This window comes from Gadus morhua, chromosome 2 (assembly GCF_902167405.1).
Source record: "Gadus morhua chromosome 2, gadMor3.0, whole genome shotgun sequence".
NCBI lineage: Eukaryota > Metazoa > Chordata > Actinopteri > Gadiformes > Gadidae > Gadus > Gadus morhua.
The window spans coordinates 7,069,875-7,087,196 of record NC_044049.1 but is presented as its reverse complement, the minus strand read 5'-3'; the positions used below and the strand labels follow the sequence as shown (position 1 = coordinate 7,087,196).

General features: G+C 49.5%; 1 protein-coding gene across 1 annotated transcript in view; it reads left to right on the top strand.

Moving 5' to 3' along the window:
* tbcd (tubulin folding cofactor D) overlaps window positions 1-16,922 on the top strand; it is a 32,974-nt gene extending 16,052 nt beyond the window's left edge. The window contains exons 17-39 of the mRNA XM_030339683.1: window positions 354-439; window positions 1,032-1,112; window positions 1,262-1,332; window positions 1,462-1,579; window positions 2,833-2,893; window positions 3,437-3,459; window positions 3,567-3,598; window positions 3,761-3,823; window positions 3,928-4,004; window positions 4,227-4,308; window positions 4,638-4,756; window positions 4,871-4,962; window positions 5,922-6,062; window positions 7,755-7,838; window positions 8,359-8,517; window positions 9,552-9,690; window positions 14,889-15,010; window positions 15,356-15,433; window positions 15,559-15,648; window positions 15,768-15,855; window positions 16,142-16,251; window positions 16,368-16,452; window positions 16,673-16,922. Coding sequence (XP_030195543.1) covers window positions 354-439; window positions 1,032-1,112; window positions 1,262-1,332; window positions 1,462-1,579; window positions 2,833-2,893; window positions 3,437-3,459; window positions 3,567-3,598; window positions 3,761-3,823; window positions 3,928-4,004; window positions 4,227-4,308; window positions 4,638-4,756; window positions 4,871-4,962; window positions 5,922-6,062; window positions 7,755-7,838; window positions 8,359-8,517; window positions 9,552-9,690; window positions 14,889-15,010; window positions 15,356-15,433; window positions 15,559-15,648; window positions 15,768-15,855; window positions 16,142-16,251; window positions 16,368-16,452; window positions 16,673-16,684 — 2,013 coding nt within the window. The 3' untranslated portion in view covers window positions 16,685-16,922. The remainder of the gene's footprint in view (window positions 1-353; window positions 440-1,031; window positions 1,113-1,261; window positions 1,333-1,461; window positions 1,580-2,832; window positions 2,894-3,436; window positions 3,460-3,566; window positions 3,599-3,760; window positions 3,824-3,927; window positions 4,005-4,226; window positions 4,309-4,637; window positions 4,757-4,870; window positions 4,963-5,921; window positions 6,063-7,754; window positions 7,839-8,358; window positions 8,518-9,551; window positions 9,691-14,888; window positions 15,011-15,355; window positions 15,434-15,558; window positions 15,649-15,767; window positions 15,856-16,141; window positions 16,252-16,367; window positions 16,453-16,672) is intronic.
* The last annotated feature ends 400 nt before the right edge of the window (window positions 16,923-17,322 follow it).

Sequence of the window (17,322 nt, the reverse complement as noted above, 5' to 3'; positions counted from 1 at the left end):
TTCAATTCCTCCAAAAACACCAATGAAACCGCCGATGACTATATTTCTGCCTCTCGAAATTCGACTTCTTGCTCCAACTTGCAATCTTGGCCATATCCCTTGGAAGCTAGACAATAGCCTCCAAGAAGACCAGTCAGACGATACTAGTGCACCCAGTCTGCCGGCAGGGCTTTCAGGCCGTAAATGTCTAAGCTTCTAAGCTTGGCAAACGTTCCCCAATCATCCTTTGAGCCTCTGCACATCAATGAGTAATGCTAGCTACGAGGTGCTAATAGTAACGCTAGCCCTAATGGTCTGACACACTGAAATGGTTCCCATTGTCCCTGGCTGGTTAAACACTGCACCTTCCACAGGGCACGTTCCCGCACGGGATCGACATTGTAACCACCGCGGATTACTTTGCGGTCGGGAACATCAGCAACTGCTATCTCACAATTAGGTAAGACCTGGGTACCATGTCCGTTGTGTCGTGGCATGCCCTAACCCTAACCCTAACCCTAACCCTTATAATAAACGTGCATTCATAATTCCAAACACCCGAGTTGTTAAGGAGGTACTTCAGCAGAAAGGATGCATTGAATTTGATGCTATACAGTCCTTCTGGTATGCAAATATCTTCAAAATGACACCGCTGGCCGCTTGTCGCCCGCATACATATCAAAAGAAGACCACGCCCCGAACCCCTCCTCCCCCCTCCTCCTTCTGAGGACCTTTCAGAACTTGTCCTTAACGTTTCAACGCGACAGCGCCACAAGTACGACTGCAAAGACTTTACTAGCCTTGGGCTACAACTGGTGACATAGCCTGAAGTCGATCATGGTAGTGAAATCGAAATAACAAAGGAAGTGCTTATTATACACCAATGTCTTGAGTTGGGCTGGTTCCAAAAAAAGAGCCCATGGAGTTTCGTAGTCTGGTATGAACCAGGTGTGATTGTCAGTGGTAGGGTGTGTCATTGTGCAGCTCTGGTAGTGAATTGACCGTATAAGATACAGATCTCCGTGACGTCGCTTCTTTTTTTTTTCCCCTAGCGTCTACATCGCCAGTTTCCCAGACTACACCCAAGCCATGATAGACCACCTGATCGCCATGAAGATCAACCACTGGAACGAGTAAGGTCTTCCTTCATCCTCTCATCATGAACTTCGCCTCTCAGTCACTACTCAAAACAAAATAGAACCCGTGTTTGCTCATGTTGTTTGGGTGGATGTTTGCCCCTGGACGTACGGTGATGGTTGTGGCTCATTACGTTGTCTTCCAGTGAAATCCGCGATTTGGCCACCAAAGCCCTCCACAACCTGACGCCTCAAGCCCCCGAATACATGGCATCAGGTGACTCCCAGCGGCCTGACCACCGCATTCAACCACCTCATTTTAGCCGTACACCAAACCCCTTGTATGCATGCAATGGAAATGTGAGATGTCCGTGATTGCCTGTTGAATCTCACCGTCCTGTTTCAGTTTTGCCTCAGCTCCTGCAAAGCACGACGAGCAGCGACCTCCACGGACGCCACGGCGCCATCTTGGCGTTTGCAGAGATCACCCACGCCTTGTACAAGCTTGGCGCCGACGTCAACAGGTAGCCTCCCAGCTAGCTTTAAGTGTGTGTGTGTGTGTGTGTGTGCGTGTGCGCGCTTGCGTGCGTGCGTGCGTGTTAGCATCGTGCTAACACAGATCTCTGAGTCATCATGCCGCTGCGCAGAGTTCAGACCTAGTAACGCTCCCTAGAAATGCACTTCACTTTTTACAGGCAAAACTTGAAAGCGATAATTTTTTTAACAACGTTAAAATTGGTTTGCGTTAACGCCGTTAATAACGCGTTTAACTGACAGCTCTAATATATATATTAGTGCTGTCAGTTAAACGCGTTATTAACGGCGTTAACGCAAACCAATTTTAACGGCGTAAATTTTTTTATCGCGCGATTAACGCAATTCTTTTAGTTTGTAAAAAATAATTCTTTCTTTGGCTCAAAACAAAGAAGCAGTAGCCTGACTGCTATGTTCAAGGCAGCATGTTCATTGTTTAATTGCACTATAGGCTTTTTTTTTGTATCGTCCTGTTTTGATCAGTATTTATGCCAATGTTGTAATCGATAAAAATTCATTTGCACAAGGCAAGCCGATGCACTTCTCCATGTTGATAAGAGCATTAAAATGAGAAAAATTAGTGGGACAAAGAAATCAAGGGATATTAGCATAGAATTTTTTTTGCAATTAATCGTGAGTTAACTATGACATGAATGCGATTAATCACGATTAAATATTTTAATCGCTTGACAGCACTAATATATATATATATATATATATATATATATATATATATATATATTAGAGCTGTCAAGCGATTAAAATATTTCGCCTTGATAAAAAAAAAAAGACAAGCGCTAAGCTGGTCAGCATAGCGTAAACGAAAGAAGGAAAAAGACACTAAAGATACTGCCCTGGTGCAACAAATACCGTCCATCTCAACATTTTTTAACTTGTTAATTCGTTAAAGGAAGTCATTAGGTGCTTTTAAAGTCATGATATTAACCTGACGGATTCCATGTTCTGCCGTTAAGATGAGCGGCTGCCACTATGCATGCCCACAGCCGCGGGGTTAGATTCTCTCTCTCGCCCTCGCTCTCTCTCTCCTGTGTGATTGTGGATTGCAAGAGTTATAATATGCGACCAAATTCGTTGTGCTAGTGCGTGTATTAGCGTGTTGACAGGGATCCATGGCTGGTTTGTGTCCAGGGCCCCTGGTCATGTTAATCCGTCCTTGGGTCCCTGCCGCCACTCCGCTCTCCTCCTCCTTCTGCGTCATTCCTTCGTGTGTGTCTCCCTGCAGGCCAGTGACGGATGTCATCCCAGCAGGATGTTTGGAGGGCTTTAAGGGCATCCACAAGACGGTCAGTATCCTGCATCATGAGCCGATCTACCCCACTATACTATACTAAAGTAACACTATACTAAGACTAAAGTTATGGTTAGACTTGGACACCGACGCAACGCAATGACCACGCAGCCACTTCGACGCAATCATGAACCTATTTGGTTCTGCGTCGGGTTTATGTCGGGTTAACGTTAGCGGACCAATCACAGCCCTTGATGCTGCGGTAACATTGCGTCTCGACGCAAGTTTACAAATTTCGAGGCCGCACGTCAGGCCCTGCGGTGGACGCAAGGTGGGTCCGCAAGGACGTAATTGGTCCGTAAACCCCCTTGTGTTGGGTCGACGTCCAACCATAACTCTACCTTAAGGCAGCTGTAAACATAAAGAATGTATTGATTGCAAAGAGTGATCCTCTGCATCTCCGGCTTACCTCTGTGTTTGGATTGCTGAAAGTATCTCGTAATCTTATAGTGTATCTACGAGATCTGACGGACCAAAGTCTGTGTGGCGAATCAATCCATATGAAACGTATAATTAAGTGTTTCTTTCCCTTTCCCAGCTTCTGGACAAAAAGCAGTACAGGTAATCTGAGAGCAAATGTCGTCATACTTGTGTGTAGAATAACATCAGATGCTACTCGTTCTGTTCTCTATTTATCATTAACGACGGTCTGTTTCATTTTCATATAGGAGCTTCAGCGGTGAGCTCATGAGACCTGCAAGTAAGTTGAGCATAAACAAATCATTAGACGTATCCAAAAAACGTTTGCGGCTTTGCGATCTGTTGTTTCGATTCGCCATAATGAAATGTCACGGTGGACCATATTCCTTTGAACACTAAAACTACTATTAACCATCTCAACATGGCCCCCTCTCCTGCTCAGTGTGCTCACTGATAGAGAAGATGTCCCTCTCCAAGATGCCTCTGAAAGACGACCCCGTCATCGGTACGTCCTCCTTCTATTCGCACTGGACCACATGGTGCATGCGGCCTGGTGTCTCGCAGTGTTCCTAGTGTTCAAAGCGTTGTGATGATGCTCGTTTCCCCCAGAGGGCTGGCAGTGGCTCATCGACGACACCCTGAAGAGCCTTCACCTCATGTCGTCCCGTACCAGAGATGTCGTCAGGGTAACCGCAGAACTCCCGCGTCCCACAGACTATCCATTGTTCCCCCCCCGCGCTTGTTTTTGATGCGCAAATAAAATAAACTGGTTCCTCTCGTCCCCCGTCCCCGGCCCCCTTCCCCCGTCCCCCGTCCCCCGTCGTCGGGGTGAACAAACAGACACTGCTGCTAGCGTGTGTGTTCTTCATGTATCCGTCAACAATGGCTTTCGTTGTTCCCCGGCGCAGGACTCGGCCATCGGTGCGCTGGCTGCGCTGTGCGAGGAGTACTACCAGGTCGGACCGGGCCAGGCGGACCCCCGCATCCAGGGTGAGCTCCAGCCCCCCCGTCACCCCCTCTGGGGTCACACAACGCAGGACACATAACCCCATAACCCGCTGGTGTTCAAGTCCGTAGGCGAGTGTGTGTTTATCCCAGCGTGAGTTAGCTCAAGTCAAATGTAATTCTCCCGCTATGGGAGATTAGGATGCAGCCAGGTACTAACAAACACACCGACAACAGGACACAGACTAAGATAACTGTGTGTGTGTGTGTGTGTGTGTGTGTGTGTGTGTGTGTGTGTGTGTGTGTGTGTGTGTGTGTGTGTGTGTGTGTGTGTGTGTGTGTGTGTGTGTGTGTGTGTGGTGGAACCCCCTCAGACCTCCTGGTGTCCCAGTACGTGGCAGGTCTGAAGAGTCCCGAGGTTCTGACTCGCAGCAGCTCTGCACTGGCCCTGGGCTGCCTGCCCAAGTGCATGGCCCGCACCAGACTGCAGCAGGTGTGCCAACAGCTTCTTGTTTACACTCTGTCGCATACACACACGCATCCTATTGACTCAGTTTAACATGGTGTGTGTGTGTGTGTGTGTGTGTGTGTGTGTGTGTGTGTTTAGATCCTGGAGAGCCTGGGAGGAGCCTGTGTGGCGGGCCAGAAGGAAGTGAGCTTCACCGAGGGGAGGAGGGATGCAGTCAGAGCCATCGCTCAGTGAGTCCCACCTCTCACCCTGGACCCGGCGTCTTCACGCTAACCTCGTGCACTAGAAAGCACCGAGCCATGCACCCCATATTGTATACACAGCCATCTTGTTCAGGGGACGTTGTTCGCTCAGAACAATGGACCCTTTTCATTGAGGCGTCGTCGTAGGAACAACAGAGGTGTCGCTCATTCCACAGAGTTTCAGGGCTGGTCCTTTACGATGGGCCAGGGCGAGGGTAGTAGGCTCATCGTCACTAGTGAAGTCTACTACCTGTGCCCCGCTACATACAAGCAGACTGACACCTGGGTGGACCGTTCGATGACGTCTCGGTGAAAACCGTCCATACTGCGGTTGAAACGACGTGCGCCATCGTGTCTCTGGGATCACTAAGGCCAGGGGCTTGTTGCTTCCTAGCCTGTATCTTGCTGACCCCCCCCCACCCCACTGGCTCCTGGTTCCCATGCCGTCTCGTTGCCCACTCAGGTGGGGTGTGTGGAGGGATTATGGGTCTTTGCTCAGGCGTGGGTTGAAAGACTAGAATCAACAGCCAGCTGCACCTACCTGCCGGACCTGAAAGACATGTTCATCTGTTGCTAGCCCCCGTATTAATTTCAACTTGTTTGTGAGAAAAGCTAACTATTGGATTGACGTTCTTTCTTTCTGTCTTTCTTTCCTATTATTGAATCTATTCCCCATTTCTTTCTTTCTTTCTTTCTTTCTTTCTCTCTCTCTCTCTCGTTGTCTCCCTCTCTCGCTCACTCTCTCTCGTGTTGTCTCCCTCTCTCTCTCACTCTCTCTCGTGTTGTCTCCCTCTCTCGCTCACTCTCTCTCGTGTTGTCTCCCTCTCTCTCTCACTCTCTCTCGTGTTGTCTCCCTCTCTCGCTCACTCTCTCTCGTGTTGTCTCCCTCTCTCGCTCACTCTCTCTCGTGTTGTCTCCCTCTCTCGCTCACTCTCTCTCTCGCTCAGACTGTGTGTGAAGGTGGGTGTCTCTGCCCAGGGTACCCCGGACTCGGTCATCTGCTCTGGGAACATAGGGCAGGTCTACCGGCCCCTGCTCCACAGCATGGGGGACTACACCACCGACAGCAGGGGCGACGTGGGGTCCTGGTAAGATAGACCGTCACACAGACACACAGACACACAATCCATCCAGGGGCGAATGCACATTCCGTCGCCCAGCGCTGTGGCCTCAGGGCCAGGGAATGTGCATCTGGGTGTGTATCGCTCCCTCCCTCCGCCTGGGGACACAGACGTCTTCGCCCCTGTCCCATGGGTGGCCTCCAGGCACCCTTTACCTGCACGCGAGGAATGTCACCTGGCGGGTCATTTGTCGCCAGCCTTGCCACTGCAGAGGCCATGCTGTGAACACCTGTGTTACATTTTCTCCTCTTTGTATTTTGCCAATGTTCCAAATCGGTTAACGTCGTGCACCAGCGACGAGATCGATTTTCGTTCTCGTTGATTTTCGTTCTTGGCTTTTGTGAAACCTTCCTGATGCAGAGGTTTCACCCCCCCCCCCTCCACCTGTCTCCTCTATCCCCCCCTCCCCCTCCCTGAGGAATTCCTCTACACCTGTGCGCCTCCCCGCCGTGCACCTGTTTCCACCTGTTCCCACCTGTTTGAGTTTTGAGCAGATTACTCAACTGTTGCAATAACTGGCCGGGCGTGGCTCGCCACACTCTGAACCAGAAGGAGCGTTGTTTAGCGTTTCACATAAACATAAGGCGCCCCGCGGGCCATCTGGCGCTGTCAACGGGTACTGAGCGCTCGCGGCGGCGGGCCCAGGGAAGAGCAGTCGGGGAGGGGACGACATACCAGCGCCGGGGGAACGTTTAGCGACACGCTCCGCAGCTGCACCAGCTCTCTCTCTCTGCGCGTCTCTTCCGTGCGTTCAGACGAAGCGCGTTATTACCGGGCGTTGAGAATGAATATGCAAAGGCGGAACCATTTTGAAGTGTAACAACGGAGGCTCAACGGGGGCTGTGTGCAGTTCATCGAGAGGAGACTTCTTAAGTTATCAGTTTCACAGAGGTTTCTTTTGGAGAGAATGATGACTTAATGCATCATGTTTGCACACTCAAAAAGAATCGTTTGAATAATCGTGATTTCAATATGGACCAAAATAACCGTGATTATGATTTTTGCCATAATGGAGCACCCCGAGGCTGACTTCTCGGTTCTGTATGAAGCGTGGGTTGGCGGAGGTAGTCCTCATCGGGACTCTGAGACGTGACCCAGACCTGTACAGAGCTGCCTGCGTCTATGCTTCGGAGTCAATGTGCACACGAGGGAGAAGTATATCGTCTCCTAGCCCATATGCAACTGTTAATTAGCATATGTTAATAAACTGGTGAACCAGTCCTGAAAGGGAGATTGATTTTGCTCCATAAAAAGAATCGTTCAAAAATGTACAAAAGGTGTATCGCAACCAAATGAAAAGAGTGATTGGATTTCGCCGGGTGCATTCATTTATTCTCGTGTCTGGCTGTTATTGTAAACAATAAGCCCTCTTCCCCGCTCGACCAATCGGTGATCACTCGACGCGTTCCTCTGCAGAGAAGGGCGATGCATTGCTAAGCTCTTGGAAGACTGCGCCTCTTTGAGTGTGCGCAGGTCATCGAACGGCCAGAGGGCCGCGCACGGTCCGACCCAGATCTATGAAGATGTTAGCATACATGCAGGACTATTTCAGTGGGGTTTGGCCTTGATAAATTGTCTGTTGATTTGTTGTGTGTGTGTGTGTGTGTGTGTGTGTGTGTGTGTGTGTGTGTGTGTGTGTGTGTGCGTGTGCGTGTCCAGGGTGAGGGAGGCAGCCATGACCAGCCTGATGGAGGTGACCCTCCTAGTGGTCAGCACTGCCCCAGAGCTCCTCGCACCGGACCTGTGAGTACACTTTGGACACAAACTACATTTCCCAGCAGCATTACGATGAGGCTAAGGGGGAATGGGTTGTGCCACGTTTGACCAATCAGAGTGTTCACCAGTGTCTTGATTAGGTAACTAGTAGTGAAAGTCCTTCAGGTTCATAAATTCTAACCGTATTTAGTTTTCTAAAGACTACATCAAAGACACGCATATATATATAAAACAAAGATAATGTTTTGTAAGCCAACCTCCCAGTTAACCCCTAAACTAAGCAAGTCCCAGCTTCTGTGCAGCCGAAATCATCTTACTGTTTAGTGCTGGCAGGCTTGACTTTCAACCACTAACTACGTAACGTCTTAAACACTTGTTCTGCCTTTTGAACCACCCACTCGAAACATGCTCGTACATGACTTCAGGATGATGATTGTGTGTGTGTGTGTGTGTGTGTGTGTGTGTGTGTGTGTGTGTGTGTGTGTGTGTGTGTGTGTGTGTGTGTGTGTGTGTGTGTGTGTGTGTGTGTGTGTGTGTGTGTGCGTAGGGTGGAGCGCATGATGTGCTGCATCGTCCAGCAGGCGGCGGAGAAGATCGACCGCTACAGGGCTCACGCGGGCATGGTCTTCCTGCGCCTCCTCCACTGCTCCGACCCTGCAGTACCGCACATCCACCACAGGGAGGAGCTGCTGAGCATCTTCCCCGTGTGAGTCGGTCGGGCCAGCGGCTTGTCACAGTCGAAGCTTGCCGTTGTCTTTCATCTGTGTCACCGCGGGTTAGACGCAGGTTGTCACATGAATCTCGGGTATGTTTTGAAAACCCAGTGCAGATGTCCCCTGGGGCAGGCGTGTGAATGTTTGACTCCCAGCCAAAGGGTTCTTGGTTCGAGCCCCGAGGTCTGTGACTTGTTTGGATGAAAGACCCTGCAAAATGACTCTTTTGTGAATGTAAATGTAGGCTTTTCTTAGCTCATTTCCACAGTCTTGACGTTCACCAATTCAACCAAATCCGCCCCCCAAAAATCTGTTTATTATATAGTTTGATTTAAATCTAATAAACCTATGACCTCTACCCCTAAGGGGTTTAGTGTCTGACGACAACTTGTCCATACTGGCAGGCGTGCATTTTGACATAATAATACGATGCCAGCGTTGCCACTCCCCTTCATATGAAGCATGCGACTGGCTTACGCAAAGCTGGCAAGCTGGTTCTGTCACTTTTTGAACCACCCAATCAAATCCTGGAGAATCATCCATGCGTTCATCCCTAGGTTTTTAGTGCTGCGCTTATTCCCTGTCTTATTTGGCAACACTAAGTAGTAGGGAATATGATACTATATGTCATCCTACCATTGTCCCTCTGTAAGCGTGCCTTAGCCCCAGCTTAGAGGATGTCAGAGTGAGTGGATGAGTTTGATTAGTTTGGTCTGAACTGCAACACTGCTATGAGCTAGACCTGTGCTTTACCCTCCTACATGTAACATTTGTGAACTAATATTACCTACACTACTAACATATACTAGAACCTGCAATTATTTCCATTTCCCAAAGTATATGAAGAGACGGAGCTTCTAGTTTTATGTTTGAACACCCAGCCTTAACAGAGCTCGTAAGTCCACCCCCTCCGGCAGAGCCCATGGTACCTAAAATATGAACGGGTTTCACTGGAGGGAAAGTAATTATTTTCTGGTCCCAGTCTGTATATGCCCTCGATGACACGTATGTTCCCTGTGTGTTCCAGTGAGACGGGGACCACTCTGAACTGGAACGCTTCCTCGCACGCCTTCCCCTACATCACCCAGCTGCTGGGCCTGGAGCACTACCGCTACCACACGCTGCTGGGCCTCACCGTGTCCGTGGGCGGCCTCACCAGCTCCACGGTAGGCCCCGTGGGGGGGTGGGGTGGGGGGGTCAAGGCTGGTCCTGGTCACCTACATTGATCAAGTCCGGATCAGTTTAGTGGTCTAGTCGGGTCCCGGTCCTCTATATTGATCTAGTCCGGATCAGTTTAGTGATCTAGTCGGGTCCCGGTCCTCTATATTGATCTAGTCCGGATCAGTTTAGTGGTCTAGTCGGGTCCCGGTCCTCTATATTGATCTAGTCCGGATCAGTTTAGTGGTCTAGTCGGGTCCCGGTCCTCTATATTGATCTAGTCCGGATCAGTTTAGTGGTCTAGTCGGGTCCCGGTCCTCTATATTGATCTAGTCCGGATCAGTTTAGTGGTCTAGTCCGTTCCCGGTCCACTTTATTGATGTAGTCTGGGGCACTTTACTGGTCTGGTGTTGTCCTGGTCCACTAAAGTTGTCTAGTCTGGTCCGCCATAGTGTTTGTGTCTGGTCAACTAGTGGTCTATTTCGGTCCACTATAGTGATCTACTCCGGTCCACTATAATGGTCTAGTCCGGTCCACTAGTGATCTACTCCGGTCCACTTTAGTAGCCTAGTCCGGTCCACTATAATGGTCTAGTCCGGTCCACTATAGTGATCTAGTCCGGTCGTCTTTAGTAGTCTAGTCCGGTCCACTATAATGGTCTTGTCCGGTCCACTATAATGGTCTAGTCCGGTCCACTATAATGGTCGAGTCCGGTCCACTATAGTGATCCAGTCCGGTCCACTATAGTGATCCAGTCCGGTCCACTATAGTGATCCAGTCCGGTCCACTATAGTGATCCAGTCCGGTCCACTATAGTGATCTAGTCCGGTCCACTATAGTGAACTAGTCCGGTCCACTATAATGCTCTAGTCCGGTTCACTTTAGTGATCTAGTCTGGTGCACTATAGAAGTGTAGTCCGGTCCACTGTAATGTTGTGGTGGTCCACCTTTATTAGATTACTTGATGATTTTCTCTTTTGGTTAACTTTTTAGGTTGTTATTTTATAAATTAATAAATGCCGGATTTATGAATTTACCTAAATTTAAAGAATAATGATATTGAATTATCAAATTGAGCAGTAGCAAATTAGTAGTAAGTGATTAAATTAATTAGTAGCAATAAATTGTAACGAATTGTAATTGTTTTAGATAGCGTGAAGTAGTAGAAAAAAGTATCAAGGGTTTGTGATTCTCAATTGCCAATCATTTGAGGAACAAATATTCCCGGTTAGTTCTGCACCTTTCCCCTCCTCTAGGTTGTGCCATTGCAACAGCTTTCCCTCCCAGCTTTGTGTTGCGTTACTGTATGACTGTCAAATTATGGGAGAAGGCCTTTTCCCAAACAACTGAAAAACAAGAAAGTCTAGAAAGTTGGTCTGAAACCCAACAACAAAGTTGGCCCAAGGAAATCAAAACAAGAAGAGGCTCTTCTTACGCCCAGCTCCTCGGAGCTGGAGACATAAATGTTATCTGGTTTGGCTGGCAGGTTCCAATCTGTATGTGGGACAGAATGCACTGCGCGATGCTCAAAGGCCCTTGTCGTACCTGGATTGGGGCGTGTCTGTACCCGTCGGCGTCAATGGGTTCCTGACTAACAGGTGCCCCAAACAATCCGTGTCTCACAGTCCAGTGCTGCAGCACAAACGAGGCAAACGGAAGAACAACATGCATCTATCACCAGGCTCTCGAAAATGACTGTCGACCAGACTCCCCATGCACGCGCACGCACACACACACACACACAAGTACACACACTAAAACACACACACAAGTACACAAACTTAAACACCCACACTTAAACACTCATGCACACACACCAAAACACAGCAAAACACACACCAACACACACACACACCAAAACAAACACACACACACACCCAGAAACACACAGCAAAACACACAAATTGAAACAGACATATACACGCACACAGACATATACACACACACACACCAAAACACCCCCCCACACACACACACCTGGGAACATGCCCCATCCCCCACCACCTCCCTTAGTTTCACCAACGGTTTCACCAAAACCAAGATTGTCATTTCATCCCACTTTTTTTCCCCCTTTCTTTCTGTCTCTCCCAAACTTTTTTTTTTCTAAATGTCTGATGACCTGGCCTCGCTCTCCCTGTGTCTGCCACACCGGTTCCTCCCCCGCTCGGAGGCTGAGTGAGAGGGAACGTGCCGGGGCAGGCGCCAGGCTTCCTGATCCCTGCAGGACCTGCTTGTTTATGCTGCTCCTCAGGGCTGCTGCTGCTGGGACAGTCTGCTTCATCTCGGCTGATCGCCCATCATTCCCGGGGCCCTTTCATTCCGTGTCTGGCCAGCAAGGCACGCTGTAGCTTCCAATTCAGACGGAACGCAGCGCTCACGGAGGCCTAGGTGTAGTTGTCCCGAAACAACGTTCAATCGGTGTATGAGTCGATGGTCTCGCTGTGATTTGTAACATGTTGTTAAACTCCGGTGGATTTCAGTCAAATAACTACTCGTTTACTTTGGCGAGATCTACTACTACAAAGTGTTGCACAATGCAAAGGTTCCCTGGAGTAGCAGTCTCACAAATCAGAACATAAGAAACCTGATCAACCTGCTCAAATATGCACGTTTTTATTTATTTTAACTCAAATGAGTTTCGACAAATCATGTTCCTTGGGGCGGGGAGCTGAAGGTCAGCCGTGGTTCAGCTGCGGTTTGGCTGACTGGCGGAGCCACAGAGAACGTGATATGGCTGACCATCGACTTGGAGGGACAAATATATCTGTCTGGCCGTGATCTTTCAAAACAGAAAGCAAACAAACTACTACGAGGCGAAAACTCGGACGTGAAACCAGATGACACTCTGGCTTTAGAAGAGGTATCGGGACCTGTTTGCATAAGCAACGATGCATAGGCAGGGGACAACAATTTAAACTCTCCTACAGCTGCTACACTCACTGTAGTGATCGCATTGGAGGTCTATACTGTAGCTTTGTCCAACTTCTGGACATGAGATGACTGCTTTAGAGGCTACTACGCCGCAGAGTAGAGTTGTACAGTTTGTACAAGTACCTGGCTCGGGTTTTGACCACAAAACTGCAAACTGGCACCACATGCGGCTTAAATGTTCATCAGTGATATATTTTTGACAAACACGCTTCAATCAATATAATACATCTGCATGACCACCTTGTCCGCGTCAATGAGTCAGCGTTGAGTCTTGTTACATCGGTTTGGTAAGGCTCTCCACATCTGGGCGATGACAGAGACGAGAGAAGGGTAATATTGCAGGGCAACAGCAAACGTCTATTAAAAACGTCTTTATTTTATGAGGGCCGCATAATTAAGGAAGAATGCATGAAGCATTTTCCGCCACATTCCTTCAGCCATCACCTCGGCTCCGTGCCGTCGGAGTTACGCTGGAACGCTTCGACGGCTGAAACCAATATTCCTAAACAGCTTCGTGTCCACGGTTTGCCGAAGAGCAGGCTCAACAGGCCCTGTTGTTTTTTAACTCCCTGCACGCAACACGCTGGCAAAGCCCAAAGCAATGGATAAGTTACCTCCACGTCGGAGTGATCTGAAGGATCATTATTAGATTAACATTTAGGGTATTTAGCAGACGCTTGTATCCCAAGCGACTGAGAATAAGTACACGCTTGTCACCCGTCAAACCCATCAGAAGGTGTGCATTTGCACTCAAGAATAACGGGACATACTTTTATTTAGTCAATGCTCAACAAAAGCCGACAGGTGGACTACGGACACAAGCCTTTGGCTAGGGCTCAAGCACCTTAACCACTGCACTGTCCTGCACTGCAGGGTAGGAGCGTCTGAGCACAGTGATGACCTGCCCTGGTCCACGCCCCCTCCACGCTCCCCTCACTCCAGCGGTAGGGTTAGGCCCGCTGCCCTTCTCCCGCGGTGGGCCTTGGGACTGAAGGAGCCTGTCTTAAGAGAGCTGCCTCCAGGCCATCAACAGAGGATTGGTGGGGCTTTGGTCGTTTCTTACATTTGTACTCTGTTTACGGTTCTAATGAAGAAAAATATGGCCCGGGCCTTTTTCTTCTTTGGCCCGAGCGCTCACAGAGCACAGAGGACGGCAATGCGAGTGGACACCTGCCAACAATAGCCGTAAGCCTATTCCCTCCGTGCGGTTTTCTGGCACTTTGTTGGCTCCATTTAGCCATCGCTGCTCTCCAGCACCATCTCCCCCCCTCCCCCTTCTCCCCCTTCTCTGCCTCACCTCCATCCCCTCCCTCCCCCTCCCCCCCAGTTATTTTCCTCCTAGACCCTCGGAGGCTGTGAGCTCTGATATGTTTGGACAGGGCCGTGTTGGGGGAAACCAAGCCAACACAGCATCCATCTCTTTGGAATTGACTGTTCTCACACGTATCCATATAATATACACAAGCTCACTCACATTCACCAGCACACGTGCGTACACACACACACACACACACACACACACACACACACACACACACACACACACACACACACACACACACACACACACACACACACACACACACACACACACACACACACACACACACACACACACAAGCCATGGGGAGAAAGCATTTGGGTTGACTTCCTTTGTCCTGATTTGAACTGCAGTTGCTATCGCCATCTTTAATCAAAGGTCTGAAGCGGGGAAGAGCGGAAAAAAGTAAAGCCCACAAAGAACGGCCATTAGTCGGTTGTTTTCTTTCTCCAGCGAAGTGACAGGTTGATTTCATTAGGTTTCTGGCAAATAGTCTGGCAAAATATATCATCCTCATCATCATATAATGTAACTCGAGTTGTTTCCAGGGTTCACTGGTTTGTGCCATAGTAAAAAAAAAAGAAAAGAATGAAATCACTGTTATTTATTATAGTTCAGCGAGAGTTGCATGTCTTTGAAATATGGTGTGGCATGTGGCCCAGAACAATTCGTTGTTAGGCCCTCCTTTTGTCTGTATATTAGCACTAGTTAGACCGCATTGCTACCGTATCATTTACTACATCGTATGGGCATTCCCGTTGTATGTGGTGCTGTGTTTTCCTGCGATGTGTTCATAGAAAAACAACATAGATAGACACAGACAGAGGTTAGCCTCGTCTTGACCTCCACGCCACCGAGCACTGACCCGGTGTGGCACTCACGTAGCGTTAGGGTGAGGTCACGTGACGTAGAGGTGACGCTCACTGACCTGGGCCCTCTGTTGACCTCCTCCAGGTCCGCTTCTCGTCCCAGTCCCTGTTCGAGCACCTGAAGGGCATCCAGCAGGACAGCACCGCCCTGGGCCACTTCGGAGACGCCCTGCTGAAGGTCTTCAAAGACAACCTTCGCCATGACCGGTATGCAAGCGCACACGCAAACACAGAGCCATGAATGCACGCACGCACGTGCACACACACAAATGCACACACACGTATGCACGCGCGCGCATACAGACACACACACACACACATACAGAGACACACACACACACACACATACAGACACACACTCACACACAGAGACACACAGACACACAGACGCGCACACTCACTCACTCATTCACTCTCACACACACAGATGTTGGTGATCGTTCTGCGCCGTCAAAACGCTGTCTAGCAGAGTTGTAAAGCAGTGGAAGGAGCTTGAGTCTGGAGCGGACTCCCCCGGTGCCCCTGTGTTGACGTGTCTGTCTCTCTCCGCAGGGTGTCCATTCCTCTGCTGAAGATGCTCGATATGATACTCTCCAACAACTGCTTTGAAGTCTTCGCCACTCAAGAAGAGTAAGCGTCGCAGAGGGGTGGTTTGACATGCTGTCGTACTTCAGCCTCGCATCATGCTGCGGTTGTATCCAGGAAGTACGGACTCGAGGAAACGATCTTGGAATTTTGTTTCTTCATCTCTGCAGCCATCCGTTCTGCGTAGACCTGTTGGCGCTCTGCAAAGAGGAGATCAAGAGGTCCATGAGTATGCAGAAGCTTCCCTCCTGCATCGCTGTGTGAGTCCCGACTCAACCAATCGACCCGATTAAATCGGTTTTGTGTACACGTTTGGGTGTGTGCGTGTGAGGAAAAAGTGTGTTGACATGCCATGGTCGCGGTGGCCCCCTTGCTCCAGGTTCTGTGGGCTGATCCAGTTCCGGGGGCCGGTCCGGAAGTTGGTTCTGTCCCAGCTGCTGGTGCTGCTGGGCCATGGCTTGTTTGCGGTGAGTCTGCCATTTTGGATCAGATCAATCGGGACGCGACTGTATCACTTCATCACTGTTATTGGTTTTGGAGAGGTAATTGGATACAGTGTTACGGACATTTCCTGTTCAGCTGAATGGTGGTTGGGGATATGAGAAGCTTATGGAGAGAATGGCAAAATGAGACATTTGACTGGTCCGTGTTACAATTTGGTGTTCGTACTGGTGTTCGGCCAGTCTAGGTGAAGGTTGTTGCTCATTGAATCTCCATATCTCCATGCCACCACCATTCACCTCCATTCCGCAGGTGAGAAAAGAAACAGCCGGCCAGATGTACGAGATGCTGCTGACCTACGACGACGTGGTCGACGCCGAGGTTCTGGACGAGGCCATGACCCTTTTGAGCGACACTAACTGGTCAGTGGTGGACGCGAGCGCTGCGATCGCAGTGTCCCTCGTCTTTTTCCAAGCGTGTTTTCTGTGTGTATGCGCGTGTTCGTCTCTCACGTTGCGTTGCCCAATGTGTGTTCCAGGGAGAATGACCTCGCCACTGTTCGGACGTTCAGGAATCAGCTCTCTGACATGCTGGGGGTGCCCCGGCCCCAGCTAGTTGCTAAGGTAACTGTAAGGGATAGCATGCCCTAAGATGTACACAAGTGGATCTTGGCACTGATCGAGCTTGATGTCGTGTGGTGTGAAATGTAATCATTTGAGGTTGAAACGTGTGTGTTCGGTATTTGGTATAAGGTATTCTGATCACTTTGGCTAGTTCTTCCACTTTCCATGCTTTATTTTGTTTTTACTCTGATTAACTTTGAATCCTCTCTTCCTGTGACAGAGCCCCGCCTAGCAGGCCGGCTGACACCAGCAACCCCTCAGCACGCAACCGTAGGGGAACAACGTAGAGGAACAACGTAGAGGACGGTCGATGAGGGCCGAATTGACCACCATGCTCCGCAGTCCAGAACCACTTAACCATTAGCGCAATATAAATGTTCACCGTTCAAATCCGTTTTAACCGTTCTAATCGCAGTTGGAGTGCAAAAAGTAAAGATTGTTGGGGAAAAATAAATAGATGAAAACACCGAGGCATTTTTGTGATGATTATTTATGAAGATATCTATTTTTTCTCAAAGTTGAATAATTCTCCTCCCTTATGCTGGTGAACCCAAATGGGACCAGCCATCAAACTGGGCAGTTAGCAGTGAGCAGTCGGAGGAACCCCCCCCAGCTCTCTGGAGCAGTCCCAGGCCAGTTAACAGTTCCCTCGTCCTGTAGCCAGCAAGCAGAACGGGAGCGGACAGGGCCGGACAGGGCCGGTGGTGTCACCGTCAGACCGGTTCTTCTCATTAGACTCCCAATAGGAGCGGCATTGTTTCTGCCCGCTCGCTTGTCCCACGCTAACAAAGATGCAGTTGTTTTCTGATTGGACAGCCTGGGTTTGGCCGGGGCCGGGGCTTGTTAACCATTCGCCGGCCCGGCAGCCCT